The following is an 18,927-nucleotide window of genomic DNA, read 5'->3' as shown; positions in this document are numbered from 1 at the left end:
TCTAAATGTCTAGAATAAGTAAGTTATAGGTATCCAATAAATAAATCTAAATGTCTAGAATAAGTAAGTTATAGGTATCCAATAAATAAATCTTGAATGAGTCAGTCAATTTAAGGCAGGAAAGGAGAAGTTAAAATTGTTGATTATTTCTCTGCACTACTTTGATGATATGAGAAGAGTGTCTCATGCAATTGAAAGGGAAGCCTATCATGATTTAAGACACATTGTAGATGCAAGTTACTATTAGAGCATGTTTCTGTTATTTTAATTGGTTTAAGAGTAATATGTGGCTTAGGTAGTGCAAATGGCTCATTTTTAATATACTTTTCTTACTCTTTTTTAAATGATCCCAAAGATTCAAGGTTAGTGACTATGAATTGAAGCAAAATATAAAGTTGTTAATATCAATGAATTATTAGTATAAATTATACAGGAAAGAGTAAATATTGAAATAAGGATGAGACTGAGAATGTTGAAAATTATATATCCAGATTTATCTATAATTGATTTTGAATCAATTTTAAATCATGTAAAAAAGTGGTTATGTTCATCTTATTCCATTAAAAGGGGGATGTCAGTGTCATATGCTTCCCATCAGTTCTCCATATTATACCTAGACTAATCTTGTGGAAATGCAAATCTAATTATATTATTCCTCTTAAATGTTATAGCTCCTCATCCACCTTTTTGAACATTTCTGCCACCACAGGAGAGCCTCACTGGCCTCCTTCCAATACCCTACACTTGTCATGTACTCTCCAACCACTAGGTTGTTCTGCAAGTCCTTTTCCTTTCTCATGTACATAGTTGCATCATCCCATTCTTCTGACCTCCAAGTAATCATATTTATAGAGAAGCCTTTCCCAATCTGTCTGACCATATCATAGCTCTCTCTTACATGCTCTTCCAACACCATGAATTGAGCAGTAAACCAAATTGAAACATTTTTTACCGGCCGTGGCCAAGAAAAAGGGGGAGATGCAAATGCTAGGAAAAAATGTCCTCTTGGGTACTTCTCATGTCCTTCCTGTACCACAATGGTGGTCATATAGTTCTTATCATAAGAGCCTGGGCTCTGTCAGCAGTACGGTTAGAATTGCCCTCCCTGGGGTTGTCTAAGCCCCAGAGCCCACTACTGTATTTTTAAATGACCAGGAAAGATGTTCCCAAGTCTTTGGTTAAGAGTTACGAGCTCTGTAAAGACTTGGATTCTTACTTATTCTTTGCCTCTTACTGTGTATCTTTGGATTAATGACTTTTACTTTTCTCTGTGCTTCAGTGGCTTTCACCACAAAATAAGAATAGTATCTGCTTCCTAAGTTTCAGAGAGAGACAGCATGGGCCTGGCACATAGTAAGAATCCCATACATTTTAGCTATTATGATTATTTTTGCCGCTATCATCATTCTGTGTCCAGATTTCTCTTAAAGTTTAGACTAATTTAGTTTATCTACCTAAATAACCAACATTAACATAATATCTAATATTTTCTCAATCATAAAAATTTACAACAGAAAAATGAAGGAAAAACTAAGGGAGAAATCCATAGGAAGAAGCCTTTGTAATTTTAACCCATCATATGTGTTGTCTATTAGTATCATCAGTAAAACAGCTATAGAAAAAAATGTTAAATGGCCATGCTTTCCTCAGGGAGGGGAGAGTTCTGTCACGAGTGACTCAAGAAGTCTTTGACTCTTGAAGCCTTTAACCCCTGAGCTTGTCAACTATTGTTGGCTCAGAGCTTAGGGAAAATCCCTGCTTCCACTGGCCAGCAGGTAGGGGAATCCCACTGCAATAGAGAGAATTCATCACATAAATGTTAAGTTTGGAAAGCATTTTTAGTAGTAACATTGTTACCCCCATATGGTAAGTCTATATGGCACGTAGTAGAAAGGAAAACTTTAAGGAATACCCAGACTTCTGAAACTACTAGTTGTTTAATCTTTGTCAAGTTATTGAACCACCCCCACTGAACACACAGACTTGTTATGGTGATCCCTGAAATAGCATGCAGACTTCTAGCAAAGTGAGTGGCACTTCATAGTCCCTGAGAAAAAATCATGGCTCTTGCACTGCCTCTTCCCATATGCGCCAAGTATTTTCAAGCTTCCAGCAAGTATGCAATCTGGAAGTATTTTTTTTTAATATACAAACTAATATATAGTCTGATTTAATATGACTTAACACTCAATCTCTCTTTTTATTGAGTAAAAAATGCTCACTATTTTTAATGTCTTATTATTACATACCACCCCCAATCTATTGGGATAAAATGAACGATGATTTCACTGTTGTGAACTTAGTCAAAGATAAGTGATTACTTTAAAAAGCAATCTTTCTGATAATACTCAGCTTCCCTATTTTAAATAAAAATATTTGGTAACAACAGAAAACAGGATTTTTCCCCTGCTAAACAAGCATTCTCTTCTTACCATTACTTTGAAAGGAATTTCAGCAGGGCTTTTTGTCCCCCCATAAATTAAACTAATTAAAGCTATGAGTATAGTCACTGATATATAAAAGATTCACAGAGCTTTCCAGCCAGTGTCCCCTTTACCTTGCCAAATGGAGATGTATTTACTGGTTAGTGACCTCAGGAATAGATGCAGAGCATTCTTCCTCCCACAGTCATGAGCAGAAAGTCTGGAGCGGCATAAAAAGGGTCAATCGAATAGGTCATACATCATATGGGGAGGCAGATGTTGGAACATATTGTAATGGATTACTGTGCAGTACGTGAAGATGGCTTGTGGAGTAGAAAAAACGAGGAGGGAGTGAGAGAGAGAGAGAGATAAACTATCAGTTGGTGTTTTCTTGCGTGACTCTCTCAAATATATCTGGATCTTTAAGGAACTGCTTCAATTGTAAGTCAAAATGTTTTTTCTAACTATTCAAGATTTATTGGTGTATCGCAAGATGAAGAAAGCCTTTTAAAATCCAGTACATGTGAAGCATTTCTTATTTATATGCTTCAGTCTTTGCGGTGTGACAGAAACAGCTTGAGAGCATCATACCTGTGAAAAAGGTCTTACAATTTGAGTAAGTTCAAATGTATTCTTTAATTTTTATCAAGATGCCATCTTCACACCCTATCAACACTCCACCCCTCATTGATAGCTCCGCATTCCGTCCAAGTATCACACTGAGTGGGACTGAATTTGGAATAAAGTAATAAAGATTGTGTGTTATTAGCATTTGGTGATAGCAGCTTTACATAGATAAGGCTGTAGCATCTGCACATGTATTCACGATAGCTTTTTAATGGTAAAACTGCACTTTGGCCAGACATAATATTTTACTTTTGTATTCCAGAGTTCCCAAGACATATCATCCAGTACTGATACATTGAAGGGGGTTTGGATCATAATCACAGTAGTTTCTGCCCTCAGGCCCCTCCCAGCCAGCCCCTAGCTTCCTCAGACATGCTTTCTGAGGGACTCAGCTATTTTCTTGGAAGGCAGGAAGTTCCCTTCCTCAAGTGGGCAACATTTATTTTCTCCTTGTGCCTGGTCCCCCCACCTTCTAGACCCCCCCCCCAGATGTCAGGTGACCCTCCAGCCTTTTGGAGGCTTCAGCCACTGAAGTAATTTCCTTAAGTAACCTGATATTGAAACTCTTCTATACCAGCAGCTTCAACTTGCTACATTTAAAAAATTTTGCATCATTGATATACTGGCTATTAGTTATCTTCCGTTTAGACAAATCTATAGTAATTCCAAGTTTACTTACTCTTTCAGTTTGAAACATTTTTTTCTTGCCCTCAAGTTTCCTTAGGAATTAGGTCCAAATATCAGCAGATAGTGGATCTCTCAAGTTGTATGGACTTACTTGAACTTGCTTCTCCAAGTGACTCTAGTTCCTAGTAGAGAGATTCTAGTTCACTGCCTTCTCTCGCTTGGGAAAAACTCCCCAGTTGGAACTCTAGATTGGAAATTAAGTGACAACCCTTCCCACTTCCCCTGCAAGTAGGCACCTTCCTCCAATCACCTTTCCCCTTGGACTGTGGTAAAGAAGGTGAAGCAGCAGGAGAAATGCTTCACACCCCCTCTCCCCACCCTACTTCTAGGGGTTAACCATCAAGGAAGTTAGGAGAGAACCCTACCCCAACCCAGCCTTTTACCCTCAAGAGTCTCAGTCTTGAGGGCTAGCCCTATCTAGTCTACATTTTTTCCAGAAGTTACCTTCGTGCTTAATAAAGGTGATCAACTCACTTGACCATGCTGGTGTACAATGAGTGCACAGTCCTTTATAAACTCGACTGCATAGGATTTTTAAAAATTAAAGAATAAAAACATTATCATTGTGTAAGTATATAAATTTATGTGAGTGGAAAATATGTTCATTTGTGCTACTCTTTTACTGTCATTGTATTTTTATCATTATGAACCTTTTCATAATATCTATACACTGCTATTAAACTGGACCCTCACTCAGTTTCTCTGGTAGGCTTTGCTGTTTACAATCAAATTTGAATATTAAGAACTCTTACAACCAATAGTAAGACTACCCGTTTTTTAGAAAAAACAAAAATCTGAGTAGGCATTTTATCAAAGAAGACAGAGAAATGGCTAAGAAGCACATGAAAAGTTGCTCAGTGTCATTCACCACTAAGGAAATACAGATTAAAACTATAATGAGATACCAGTTCTCTCCTACTAGAATAGTTATAATAAAAAAAGACAGACAATACTAAGTATTGATGATGATATAGAGAAACTGGGACCTTGATAACACTGCTAGTGGAAATATAAAAACGATTCAGTTACTTTGGACAAGTTTGGCAGTTTCTTAAAAAAGTAAACACGAACATACTCAATGACAGCAAATCCAGTCCTAGGAATCTGTGAGTCAAGAGAAATGAAAACACACAAAGACTTGTACAGGACTGTTCCATAGCAGGGTTATTCATGGTAGCCTCAAGTTGGAAACAGTCCAAATGTCCATCGACTGGATGGACACATACACAAGTATATCTCCATACAAAGGAATACTATTCAGCAGTACAATAGAGCAGGGCAGTAATACACGCTACAGCATGGAGGGACCTCAGAAGCAGGACACCCTGTGAAAGAAACTGATGTCTGTTTGTTTGGGCTCTTTGACGACTGCTCCAGTAGTGGGCGCTGTACAATGGACTAACCACACACCCTGCCTCAGAGAAGCAGCAGGAACTTAAGTCTCTTATTTTAAAAAGGGAGGGGGAGAGTCTGTTTTCTAAAAAGTGCCCTCGGTAGTATATAGAAAGATCTTAAATACATATAGGCCTGTTTTGTTGGTTGATTCAAAGGTTAACTCTGTACTTTGCATGTTCTGTATCCTCTGCCTGGAATATCTAACTTTATCTTGGACGTTAAAGAAACATGTCAAGCGGGGCTGGGAGCCATGGCCCCTTCTGGGCCCTACCTTGGAAGGCATTTGCAGGTCAGTCACAGACAAGAAATTTAGGCCATCTAGGGCAAAAGCCAAGCATCTTCTGTTGAATACAGCTGGGGACAGGGAAAGAGGGAGTATAGGCTGTGGGTCTAAACATGGAGCCCCAAAGAGATCAAGAATCTAAGTTCAAGCCCGCATTCCTGATTATTTGTATGTGGGCTGGGGGGAGAATATGCATCACATAGGAGCACCTGGGTGGCTCAGTCGGTTAAGCATCTGCCTTTGGCTGAGGTCATGATCCCGAGGTCCTGGATCCAGATACCTGCTTAGTGGGGAGTCTGCTTCTCCCTCTCCCTCTGCCTGCTCCTCCCCCATTTATAGTCTCTCTCTCTCTCTCTCTGTGTCAAATAAATAAACAAAAAATCTTTTAAAAAATAATATGCATAATATAAAATTTACCATTTTAACCATCTTTAAATGTATAGTCCCTGGCATTAAGCACATTTACACTGTCATGCACCCATCACCACCATCCATCTCCTGAACTTTCATTTTCCCAAAATGAAATTCTGTACCCATTAAAGAATTAGGCCCTTTTCTCCTCCTCCCTCCTGTCTCTGGAAAGCACCATTCTTTCTGTCTCTGTGAAGTTGAATGTTCTAGACTACCTCACCTCATATAAATGAAATCATACAATATCTGGCCCTTTATGATGGGCTTATTTCACAGAGCATAACATAATATCTTCAAGGTTCATCCAGTAGGTATCAGAATTTCCTTCATTTTTAAGACTGAATAATATTCCACTGCTCTCCATCCCTCCATTGATGAACACTTGGTTCCCTTCCACCTTTTGGCTATTATAACTAATCCTGTTCTGAACATGGGTGTACAAATATCTGTTACAGTCTCTGATTTCAGTTATTTGGGGTATATCCCCAGAAGTGGGTTTGTTGGGTCATAGGATAGTTGCGTATGATTTTGAGAGAAAGTAGCATACTGTTTTCTGTAGCAGCTGCACAGTTGTGCATTTTCACCAGCAATCAACAAGGGTTCTGATCCTTCTACATTCTTGCGAACATTTGTCATTTTCTAGTGTTTTTGTAATAACCATCCTACTAAGCGTAAAGTGGTATCTCATTGTGGTTTTCATTTGCTTTCAGGGGTTTTGAAGGTATGTTTGTCAAGATGGGAGAATGAAATGTTTTAATAAACACTGCATTAGCTTAGTTTGTGTTTCATAAATTAGTTCATAAATAAAGTTCATAAATTGGCCATGTGAGTTTCTCTTTGCACTTCTTCCCTGGGACCCAGCAAATTTAAGGCCTATCCCATTTTTCTTGCAGTATACTTGAATAACATCAAAAAGAAGAAACTATTAGGGAAAGAAGTGTTAGGGAAAGAAGTCCATTTTTAAACTCAAGTTTCTTTGATAATTTTCTGTGAGGAAAACATTATGAAAAATAATGTGCAATGCAAATTTATTCACATTGAAACATGCTGATATGTTTTGAAAGATTTTCTCCAGTACATTAGTTTCTCTTTAAACTCCACATTTAAGTTACATTAAGAAGCTGAAATTAAGCTATAAAGATAACACTTATGGAGCCTTGAAATTGCTTTCTGAATTTTTTCCCTCACAAATTTTACTCCTTGTTTCTTCCCGTAAAAAAACAAACAAATGTTTTTCTTACACATCACATCTAACGTACTTCTTTCAGGTCTGATTTAAATGTTAGGAGTTCACAATGACCTATTTTAAAAATCATATGATAAATGACGATACATGCATTTGAAAATCTCTAATCCAAGTAGTTAACACATTGTGTGTATGTTAACTTTTACTACTAGATATCAGTCCCTGGACTTCAGATAAAAATCTTATGCCATTTCTGTACATGCATTTGAACTTCAAGAGATTATTAATCGGGGGGTGGGGTAGCTCTATAATGTTCTTTTTGAAAATTTAGGTTTATACATGTTTGCGTATGTGAAAGTTTAGAAGTGACTACTACTTATTTTCTGAGTGAGGGCTTTCTTGACCCCCATCGCTGGTGAAGAACTTCAACTTCCATCCCTATCCCTATTTAAATTCTTGGTCTCATTTGATTAAATATTAAAAATATGTAAAATTCATTTATACAATGTACCTCTTTTTTTTCCTCTCCTCATGTATGGATATTTATATGATACTTCATTTGGAGAAAATGATTCTACTTATAAAAATAATTTTAAGCAATTAATTTAGCAAAAATTATATTAAATGGGTGTGTAGTCTGTTAGCACTCCTCATTCAGATAATGGCAGCATAAATGTTTACAAATTTACTTAAAGAATCAGTATGTTTTATGATAGAACATTTAGGAAAGCCAACATTTCCAGTCATGATTTTAATTTTTTTTTTTCCTTTACATGCTTTTTGTATGCAGCTTTCCTATTGGTAGATGAACATTGTGATTTGGAGAGGAGAGATGTGAAGAGTCAGAGAAAGGGAGGGTAGAGGTAAAGAGAGAATGGTAGGCATGACTTATTTCACACTATATTCCCAAAGAGATATGTGTCCCCATCTTCTCCTCCCTGCCTGCAGTAGAGAAGGTAAGACAGATGGATCAAACTATACACTGTCCTATGCTACTAGCTCTGAGTAAGTGCTAGTATGCGGTGCCCTCCCTGTCTCCCGTGCCTTTATTTAGATTGCTTGGCACATAAAGGGAGACCTGATAATAGATCCCAGTTCAAACAGAAAATTTAGCTTTGAACCAACCAAGAAAAAAAAAGATCCTCAAAAAGAGCTTCTATCTCACAACCATAGCCCCTACTAAATACCTCTTTATTCTTTGAATAATAAGTATTTAGGATCCAGTGAGTAAATAGGGTATATCCCTTTATCAGAAGGCATTTCCTATTTGACTTTTCCAAAACAGTAAGAGTATCTCTGTGCTTGAACTCCCGGTTCTATTGTCTTTTTAAAAGATATTAACTTTTTTTTCTAATAATCCTTAACCATTTTTTTCTGGTTCATAATTCTATATTGACTTCTTCATTTACTATTACGATTATGGCTACAGTAAGTATATGATGCTATATTTTGTTCTTATGCTGATAAGATTTTGAAATTCATTGTTTTTTTGTTCCTTTGAGTTAATGAAATAAATGGATGAATGGGAATTTTTTATCAACATCACCAGTATGTCTTTTCTCTAATTCTTCAAGTAGCAAAAAACATGCCATTTCCATTCAGGTTTTAAAAATTTGTGTCACATACAGTCACTGCCATCATTAAAAATATATTAAATACATACTAGAGATCTATGTTTGTTAAAAGTTAATGGTATTTTGTAGTCATTTCAGCCTTTATTTATTTCTACTTTTCCTTGCCTTTGGGATTTTTTGAGAAAGCATTAAATAATAGAGACAAAATCCTTGCCTTCAAGGAGTTTACTAGTCAGTTAATGGTTTGAGGGACCAACCAGTAATAGATATTTTTGTCAGTGCATAATGGTTTCAATTCAAATACTCCAGATGGCATTTGGGCCCTAGGGTAGTAGCAACGGGAGATGTTGTATTTTCAACAATTTGGGAAAATAACCTATTAAGGAAAAGTGGCAAGAATTTACTATCTCAAGGAAGAAATTAAATAGTCTACCTTAGAATTTAAAAGTCTCTTTTGTGGAACTTCTCCACCCCTTGCACTGAGAAGGACCAGCCTCTACCTTAGGATAGCTGAGTAAAAATGGCTGTCTTGGGAAGAAAATACAATTGTATTTAATTGTAGGTTAAAAGCCAAGTTGTTCAAATACAACTGTACTGTTTTCCCCCTAATTAGCAGCAATTAATTAGCATAAGTTAAAATATCTGTTCCTTATAATCCCATCAGATTTTTGTTTTGACCCTACACTGTACCATTATAGCTCAACAGGAAGAATGCCTACTAAGGAACTATCAACCCACTGCCTAATAGTGCTTTGATACATGTGGTACATTACAGCATGGGTGGGAGGGGGTTACTGATTATGTTTAACTAAAATAAATATAATTCAAGCTCCTGTTGTTGTAGATACACTGTATTATACTCTTAATACTTAAAAAAAAAAAAGTTTAATGAGCTATACTTTAGGGGAAACCCATGATGGAATGGTTCTAACATTTTCACTATCACAATACCAATTACAGGGAAGTCTCTCTGTGTGACTTAGTTCTTTTTCTTTCTTTTTTTTTTTTTTTTTTCAAAAAAAAAAGAAGAAGAAAATACGTGTGTTTTAGCTGTTATGCAAGATAGCATAATGACTATATACACAAATGAGAATGTGATACATGAATACTTACATATTATATCTGTGAAATAAACACTCTATAAATTATACTATTCACCCTGTTCTTCTTTTCTCTTTTCCCCAGTTAATTTGTAGTCATTTATGTGCCCACTGTGCTGTGAACTTGGTACCATTTTTTTCCATCTTCATTTCCACAACTGTTACTTCAACTCAAGTTACCATTAAAATTATTGCTACTAAATGTCGATAAGCTCATAACCGATACCTTGTTATATCTTCATTCTAGTTAAAACCATCACTTACATTGCTTTTAAAAATTCAGTGCCTTTCTCTTGCCTACATATTAAATTTAAACTCTTTATTTGAAGATCTTCTATAAGGTGAACTAGCTTACAAACCTAGTTTCTTAGGTCACTATCCTTTCTCCCATTCACTGTTCCACACATCTTCTGTATTCCCTTTGCAAAAGCTACCTCATTACTGCTCCTATACCTTTAAATTTTTCTCCCTTCCTAGAATGCCACCTCCTTTTTTACTTCCAGCTTAGCTACATCTCTTCTATGAAAAATCAGTTCACACTGACTCATTTCCTTTCCCTTCACACCCTTAAAAGTGGCTTACAGTTATAGTACACTTATACTCTCATTGTTTTATGTTTATCAGTCTTGACTTAGAGAAGAAACTATATTTATACATTGCTTGTATCCTCCACTGTACCTAGCACAGTCCAGAGTATATAGTAAGAAGTCATGCATTAGTCAGTTCCTTACTTGGCATAATTAATTAATTAATAATTATAACTATTGCATATTGATAAAGCTTTCTTTGCCATGTGTTTTTCCGAGTATTTTATACACATTATGTGATTTATTTCTCACAGCAAGCGTATAAGGTCAGTTTTATTTACCCTGAATTTTGCAGATTAAGGAATTGTGAGGCTCAGTTTAGTTGCCCAAGGTCACTAGTTCAGAACTGGTATTAGAATTGAGGTTGCCTTACTTTTACTGTTTCAGTAGAAGTACACTAGAAGTAGAAAACCACGGGTCCTTGAAAGAGTTAAAGAGACAAAAAATGTGGGTTTATGGAACAATTTGAAACAAAAGTGAGTTTTATACACACACACACACACACACACACACACACACACACACACACACACTTACAGACACATGAGCACTGGGAAGACCATAAGTAATCAGTGGATAGATTCCAGCTTATTTTTATGATTGTTTTCTTAAAAAAAAAAAAAAAAGAAATCATTGTCTGAAGTAGGGATAGGAATAAAGGAAGGGAAAGGGAATAGGAATGCAATATTTTAAGTAATATAAAGAGTAGAAAACCTAATGATCTGTGGAATTGGGGAGCTTTAGAGATTAAAATAAATCGATAACACAAGAGTTTCAAGGTAAGAGTAAATTTACTCTGCAAGGCAAAACAGTTACTCTGTTAGTCTGGTTAACCTTGTGAAGTGAGTGCTCTCTTTAAGCTCTAGCTTTTTATGCTTAGGATCTCCCAATTTGTTTCTGATGTTTAGAACAACCTAACTTTTTCATAAAAGTATATTTATCATAATGCACCTTATATTTAATTCTGGGTTTATCTGCAATCTTTTAAAGAAAAATGGTAGCCAGATTTTTGTTTAAAAAATTTGTATAGTTAAGATGCAGATACACACACAATTATAGGTGTATCTATCATGTGGAAGTGGGTTCTGTAATTCACAGGATGCTTTTAAATTCAGGTGGCCTTCCAATTGCCACTACAGTCTATGACCCTTCCATCTCAACAAGATCAACCAGTCGTTTCGTGATTGTAGATCTCATTCAATACAAATAACTATTGTTATTCTTGATTTTGGTTCAAGAGCATGTAATAAGTGAAATAAAATATTCATCATGTGTTGATTCCCTTGTTATAAAATTAGTCAGCACACACATACATAGATAAATGAACTTAATTTTTTTAAAGGTTGTATTAAAATAAGTCACAGCAACATTTTTTTTTTCTTTTTGGTATGTTGCCCAGCCTTACATAGTAGCCAGCTATGAGAAATATAGTTAGCTTCTTTGAAACTACTGAAATTTCCTCTTACCTTGTGAATTAAGTTAGGACCCAGAAGTCTTAAAATTTCTGGTTTATTTTACCTGTGCAGACTTGAAGTGTGTTAGATTCTCTGAGACTTGAGGCCTTTTTAATGCTTCTGTAATATAATGTAAATTTAAGGAACACATATATTTCACACAAAATAAAATGTATTAGAAATAGGTATTTCCTACTTCCAAAACTTGGTGAAGCAGGAGAAAGCCAAATATGAGGAAAGGGATGTGGGAGATTGAGAGGAATGAAGAGCTACCTAAATGTTAACCATACTCTGATTGACTAATATGCATCTGACATTTTCATCATAAATTACTTTAGATCTCTATAGTCCATAAAAGTACCAGCAAAGTGGGTGATACCATACTGTTCTTGTAAAAATATTTAAATGGGTCTATCTATTTTACAAATATAGGGGTTTTTTTCCTCAAAAGCATCTGTTAGGACAGTTTAATTAAGATAAACCTTAATTTTATAATTAAAAAGATAAAATAATGCATTTACTTGAATGAGGAAAGAATGTGTATGACATTTTTTATTCCAAGTGTATGTCATCTGCAACCTTTAATTTCAATAAAGTATTTCAGAGTATGTTTATGCTTGTATTTTCAGTTATAGTTCTTATACTTCTTAGAAGTTGGGGGTCTGTCTATAGAGATTGATATTTGAGCGTTGAATCACCTTTTGAGTGATTGTTCCATCTATTTAATTGTCTAAATAACACAAATAGTCAATATATTTTCAAATTATGAAATAATTCTTTAGTAATCAAATTAAAATTTTGCATAGTTACTTTGTTCACATTTTTCTTTTTACCTACAGACATTAAAATATCTCATCAATCTTTAGGAATTATGAGGCTCTCTTAAATTCAGTGTATACTAAACCAGTAATATAGATTGTTAGCTTCTAAGAATAATACCCACTGAAATAGTTTTTAAGGACAAGGATACAATATATAATATAAAATGAAATTTATAATATATAATATAACTATCCAGGCTATTTTTAAAATGTTTTTTTTAATTCAGTATATGAAATTTAGTACATATATTTGACTGGACAAAATTTTACTATGCAAAGTGGTGTCTTGGGATGTTCATTATTTTTTTAGTAACTTCATAAACAGCTTAGGATGAGGATAAAAAATACTATTTTTCTGAATTGTAGAAAATAATGCAAATGTTTTTAACACAAGAGTGGAAAATGGATCAAATCTGATACTTAAAAAAGTGATAACTCCTATTGTATTTGACATCATAACCTTTTACTCTAATTTATGCAATCTAAGACTGATGAATTAAATCATAAATTTTTCTTTCTCACAGACTGAAATAAAGAATATAATTATTACAATTTGTGTGCGTGCACACACGCACACACACACAGAACTTGGAGAGAAGGAACACTCATTGTTGATAGTACAAATATATTCCTCTCATGCTTCTTTGTCTGAAATACATCTTATGTTATTGTCATTTTTAAAAAACCCATAATTTTATCAATAATTTTAATGATCTGTTTCATTTAGACCATAGTATTTGGAAACTGTGAATAATGTATGTATATTTTCATGTAACTTATGCCTGCCTTCAGTTTTCAATATTTCATTTCTAAAGAGACCTCACTTATCAGGGTCTCTGGCTTATCCTGAGCAGTTTTATCCTTTTGAAATTTCTTTCAGAGAAAGATCAAGATAAGCTATGTCACAGTACTTTCCTTTGAGAGCTTTTTTTCTTTGGTATCAGTCTTTTTATTACAGAAGTTATAGCTTGAATACACACACACACGTTAATTTCTTTTCCAACCAGATCTTAAAATTTTCACAAACTGCTAAATGGAGACAAAAAGAGAATTAACCTAAATATTTGAGGTGACTATTTGAATCTTAAGCAACCTCCTTGTTTAAGATACCCTATCATATGACAATTATTATCAAAGTGAAATTTTCTTTTATTATTAAATTGATTTGTTGAAGAATTTTCTACTGGTTATTTAAGAAGAATTGCTATGTGGTGACTTAGTGGAAGATTGCCTGTTTCAGACAGAATTCTTAAAACCCTAATCCTCAAGATAATTTCAGGTTTGTCTGTGTTTATATATCATGACAGAAAGTGGACTTCTGGCAAGCATCCAGTTAATATTTTTCAGGGTAGGTAGACTGACCAGATAATGTTTTTCAAATACACTCCTTTCATTCTCCTCAATGGCTTTTTTGTATTTCTATACAACCAATGATTAGGGAAAAAAAAAAAGTTACAGGTGTCCATTGCAACAAGTCAAAAAACGGAGGTATTACCACACTTAAACCCATATGGATAGTAAGAAAATTACTTTGCATATGAAGCTGTGTCCTTTTGTAGCTCACTGTGCCCATTTTAAAATGGAGCAAAAAGAGGTCTTGACCGAATATGGGACATGCTTGTCTTCCCCAGACATTGGGAAAGAGTAAATATGAATGACTGTTACTTGTTTTGAGTCCATGGACATCCTGAAGCTGAAATCCCTTATATGTGGTATCTGTCATTTCTCCCCAGAGAAGGAAGTTGTGAACATTGAGGTGACAACTTCTTTCTTTACATGTTCCAGCGCCGTAAACAAGAACACCCGCAGGAAAACTACCACGTCGGAATAGAGGTCCTTCCAAGAGGTGCACTTACTTTATCATTGACGGTCTTTCTTCCCTCTCTCCTCTCTCCCTCCGCCTCCTGTAGCAGCTGTACGCTGCCCAGCTCGCTGCCATGCAGGTATCTCCAGGAGGAAAGCTCCCAGGCATACCCCAAGGCAACCTCGGTGCTGCTGTATCTCCTACCAGCATTCACACAGACAAGAGCACAAACAGCCCACCACCGAAAAGCAAGGTACCCTTTTGAAGAAGCTACATGTCTTGCCATTTAGAGTTTTACTTTTCCTTCGGTTACATTTACTGAATATCTATTATGTGCCTGTAACTGGGTTCACCTCTGGATCTTCAAGGAGACGAGAGTCTGGTAGGATTGATAAGGATCAATAACACACATATATTTAGCCATTCATTCATTCAACAAGCATGCCTGGGTAGCTAGAGTAGGAAACGTGAGTGATACCAAGATTTATTAGATAGATATGCTATACTCAGCTAGCCTACAGTCTTACAAAATAGATAACCATATTCTGTGGTACAAAGTCTTACAGAGTTACAGACAAGTGCTTTGGAAAGTATTGGGACAAAGATGTTACCCTTGATGAGAGATCCCGGGAGGGGTTTTCCAAAAAAGGGGCACCTGAAATACAGCTTAAAATATGAGTACAGACAGGGCATCCAGGAAATGTTTTATTGAAATGTCAGTAACTGTCATAATGAGGAGCAGTACGGAGGTAATTTTAGATACAGCATTCACCCAATGGAATTTCCATGAAAGACATGAAGATAATAATAGTGTTAGAAGTAAGACTATTTAGAAATAGTTTTGTTTGGGGAACTAAGGAAGCATTATTATTATTATTATTATTATTATTATTATTATTTTTAATGAAGACTGGCTCTCTGGGCTTTAAAGATTTGTTTATTTATTTTAGAGAAAGAAAGAGGGCACGAGCATGGGGTGGGGCAGAAAGGGGTGAGGGAATCCTCAGGCAGACTCCCCACTGACCGTGGAGCTCAAAATCCACGGACCCTGAGATCCTGACCTGAGCCGAAATCAGGAGTCGACTGCTTAACAGACGAAGCTACCCAGGAACCCCCAAGGAAACATTTCTTGAGAAAACATGGAAAAGGATTGGAAAGGAAAAGAGTCAAACAAGTTACTCTTCATCCTGGAAGAGAAAAGCAGAAAAATATAAATTTGAAATGTTTTTGTGTTTGTAAGATCTCAAGATCTTAGATGATAATGTATTAAACTCTCTGTGAAAGAAGATGGAAGAGTAACCATAAAGTATTTTTCCCTGAGATTACTCAGGGAAAAGACCACACATATTTTCTATTAGAAAGTATTAAGGAGAAAACTGACACAGGTAATTTACCCTCAAAATAACAATGTTTTGTCTTTTGCTGGATTACCTAGAAAATTGTTCCTGTTCTCCCTTCCCCAAATGCCATATTGGAAGTATCTAAAGAGTAACAGGGTTGAGAGTAGCCTCAACAGTTGAAAGAAATACACAGAGAAAAAAATTTAGGAAGTATTGAAAGAGGAAAAAAAACTCCCAAGAATTTATTTTTAATCCTGCTCTAGTACCCTGACAGATGCCTTTCACAGTTAATGTATTAATTCAGAGGGTGAATTGGGAAGGCAAAGGGATCATTTGAGAACGTGTACTCTGGCTTCCATCTCCCCAAAACTCTTGAGGCCTTTTCGTATTATTAAGAGGTAAATACATTTCAGAGTACAACTTAACTTGGACAAAGAACTTTGACCGGATTCACCAGAAATATGTGCAAATATGTAGTTCAAATTATTGTCCCCACTGCTGGGACATTACAAAATGTACAAACTCCCCTTTTAAGATCTATTCCAGCTGTGTAGTGGGCCTTGCATGTTCTGTGCTTCATGTACACCAAAGATCAGGTCTGCTTTTCTTTATTATCACAGTAGAACATAGTTTTTAAAACTTGGTAATAATTATAACATTTGTTGAATAAAATGTAATTTAATTTTTTAAAGATTTTATTTATGTATTTGACAGAGAGATCACAAGTAGGCAGGCAGAGAGGCAGACAGAGAGGGGGGGAATGCAGGCTCCCTTCTGAGCAGAGAGCCCGATGCAGGGCTCGATCCCAGGACCCTGGGACCATGACCTGAGCCAAAGGCAGAGGCTTAACCCATTGAGCCAACCAGGTGGCCCAAATAAAATTTAATTTTAAAGCAATGGTATATTGGGGTCTTCATGGACCAGAAGTTTTTTTTTTTTTTTTTTTTTTTTTTTAAAGATTTTGTTTATTTATTTGTCAGAGAGAGAGAGAGAGCAAGCACAGGCAGACAGAGTGGCAGGCAGAGGCAGAGGGAGAAGCAGGCTCCCTGCCGAGCAAGGAGCCCGATGCGGGACTCGATCCCAGGACGTTGGGATCATGACCCGAGCCGAAGGCAGCTGCTTAACCAACTGAGCCACCCAGGCGTCCCCAGAAGTTTTAATATAGTGCATGTACAAGTTAATTTTGAGTAAAGTAAATAGCTGTAGCAGCAAAGTCACTGTCACACACAATTCTGTGAGATATTATTGTTTTTTTAACCTTGATTTATTAATGTGATTTCACATCATGTTTCATAATAATGCTTTACATTAGGACATTCCATTTTATGATTTTAGAGTATATACTTCACTTGTAAATATCTAATGGGATTTTTCCCTTACCTCTTGAATAACTTTTGATCATTAGTATCTTCTCCCCAAATTACTTACCCAATAATCATGAAGCTTTTGATGTCAGTCAGCCGCTTATGGGTCTATTCCTTCACTCATTCATCCATTCAAAGGTTTACTGAGCCGTTGCTACAATGATAGTTTCCTTCAGTAACCATGGCAAACACCCAAGTGTTTGAAGGTTGACTTTGCCAAGACTGGCACACCGCTTTCTGAGTTGTATGGCGCTAGTTCATAGAACCCAATAGACTAGGTGCAAAGCATACAGATACCTATCTCAGTGAGAATCTTCTTCCATTTTCTATAGTTTCATATACCTCCATTTTTCCACACTAGTGAAAAAGTAAATTATGTTTCTATACCTATGGTTATACATGATTTTAAAGCATATTTTACAGGTTACCTTTAAAATTCAGTAACTTTTTAAAAATAAGCCTTTGTGAATTTCCTATCATGTAAAATCTAAGAAAGCTTTAGATGTATTTCTTCCCATTTGCAATTGGGTAAAATGCATAAAAAGTTTGACCAACAATAAAGTGCCTCTTTTTAGGTAATAACACAATTTGATAAAAATATGTCCCTTCTTTGCTCAGTGTCCACTATCATACTGTCTACAACCACTCTTATTGTTAGAAAAGATGTCTTAAATGAGCTTGTGTTTTAGCTCAAGACATTAAAACTAAACCAATAAATATTGCTGTTGTCATTTTAATGAAGAACATGGCCAAAAAGATAGAACCAACAGTAAATAAGGAGGACCCATTTCAATACGTGAATTTAGTATCTTGTAGCTTGACATTTATACATGGCATTATAAACATTTTCACGTCATAAAGCTATTTTACTTATATGAAATAGCTATCGCTTATTGTTATAATTGTATTTTTAAACAATCAATTCTTAGTGTCCTGGGGGTATTTTTCTGTGTGTTTTATTGGTGAATTCTGTTGTCTATTTTACTATAAAATAGAGTTATTTTATTAAGGGGCTTTATATGACTGCATACCTAGCCAGTGTAAACCAAACTGATGGTTTATGTTTAAGATCTATTTATTGTTTGGGACAATGGAATTGTCAGTCACATCTAGGTGATGATATAAGAAAAATGATCAGCCATGTTCTCTGGGTTTTATTGCCTGCCCTTCTTCCTAGGTGTGCCTTTGCCTTTGACTCACAACTCTAGAGAAGGACACAAACAAAACTTATTTGCAATTTGCAAAAAATGGAAGGGGGGGAATCAAAAGGAGGGGGCTCCAAAAGACTGTAAAATTGTACAGCATGAGTCCTCTGATGCATGCTGTTTTCAATCTGCTGTGTGCCAGTTGGAGGCTTGGGGAGTGTGTGCGCGCACGAGAAAGGATAATGCTGAGAAATGATAGAGTGGCTGTGACCTCCAAGCTCAGCCTGGAAATCCAAGACATTGATTTCACTTAGCATTCCTGCTGAGAAATCTGGCAGAGTTCAGTTGTAATAAAAGAACAAGATTCTGTTCTAATGGTAATGGCGTATGACAGACATATCACTTTGTCTGTCCTCAGCACCGGAGAGAGGAGAATTGGAGAAAGGTCACCTGACCTGCCTGTGGTGTTGTACGAGTGCTGTACTGAGCTTTGAACTGCCGCCTAGGAACATAATTATTTATAATATTAAATGATAAAGAAACCTTTAGAGGGTTCACAGTGAACCTCTAAAAAACAGCAAACAGGAATTGTGTTCTGTAAATATAAAGACACAAAAAGAAATCTGGTCTCTTCAAAACCTGCATTGGAGAATATGGGGTAGTGTTGCATGTTGAGTGATATGTCCTTGAACTTACTGTTTATGAACTATTTTCATCAATACCTAA

The 18,927-nt window shown here is 35.8% G+C and overlaps 1 protein-coding gene across 1 annotated transcript in view; it reads left to right on the top strand.

Moving 5' to 3' along the window:
* The window catches only part of LOC111159969 (SRY-box 5), a 521,422-nt gene that overhangs the window by 439,154 nt on the left and 63,341 nt on the right, over positions 1 to 18,927 (top strand). The window contains exon 9 of the mRNA XM_022522689.1: positions 14,459 to 14,605. Within this exon, the coding sequence (XP_022378397.1) occupies positions 14,459 to 14,605 (147 nt within the window). The remainder of the gene's footprint in view (positions 1 to 14,458; positions 14,606 to 18,927) is intronic.

This window comes from Enhydra lutris, unplaced genomic scaffold (genome assembly GCF_002288905.1).
Source record: "Enhydra lutris kenyoni isolate GAN:26980312 unplaced genomic scaffold, ASM228890v2 scaffoldscaffold72, whole genome shotgun sequence".
Lineage (NCBI taxonomy): Eukaryota > Metazoa > Chordata > Mammalia > Carnivora > Mustelidae > Enhydra > Enhydra lutris.
This window is presented reverse-complemented; position numbering and strand designations above follow the sequence as displayed.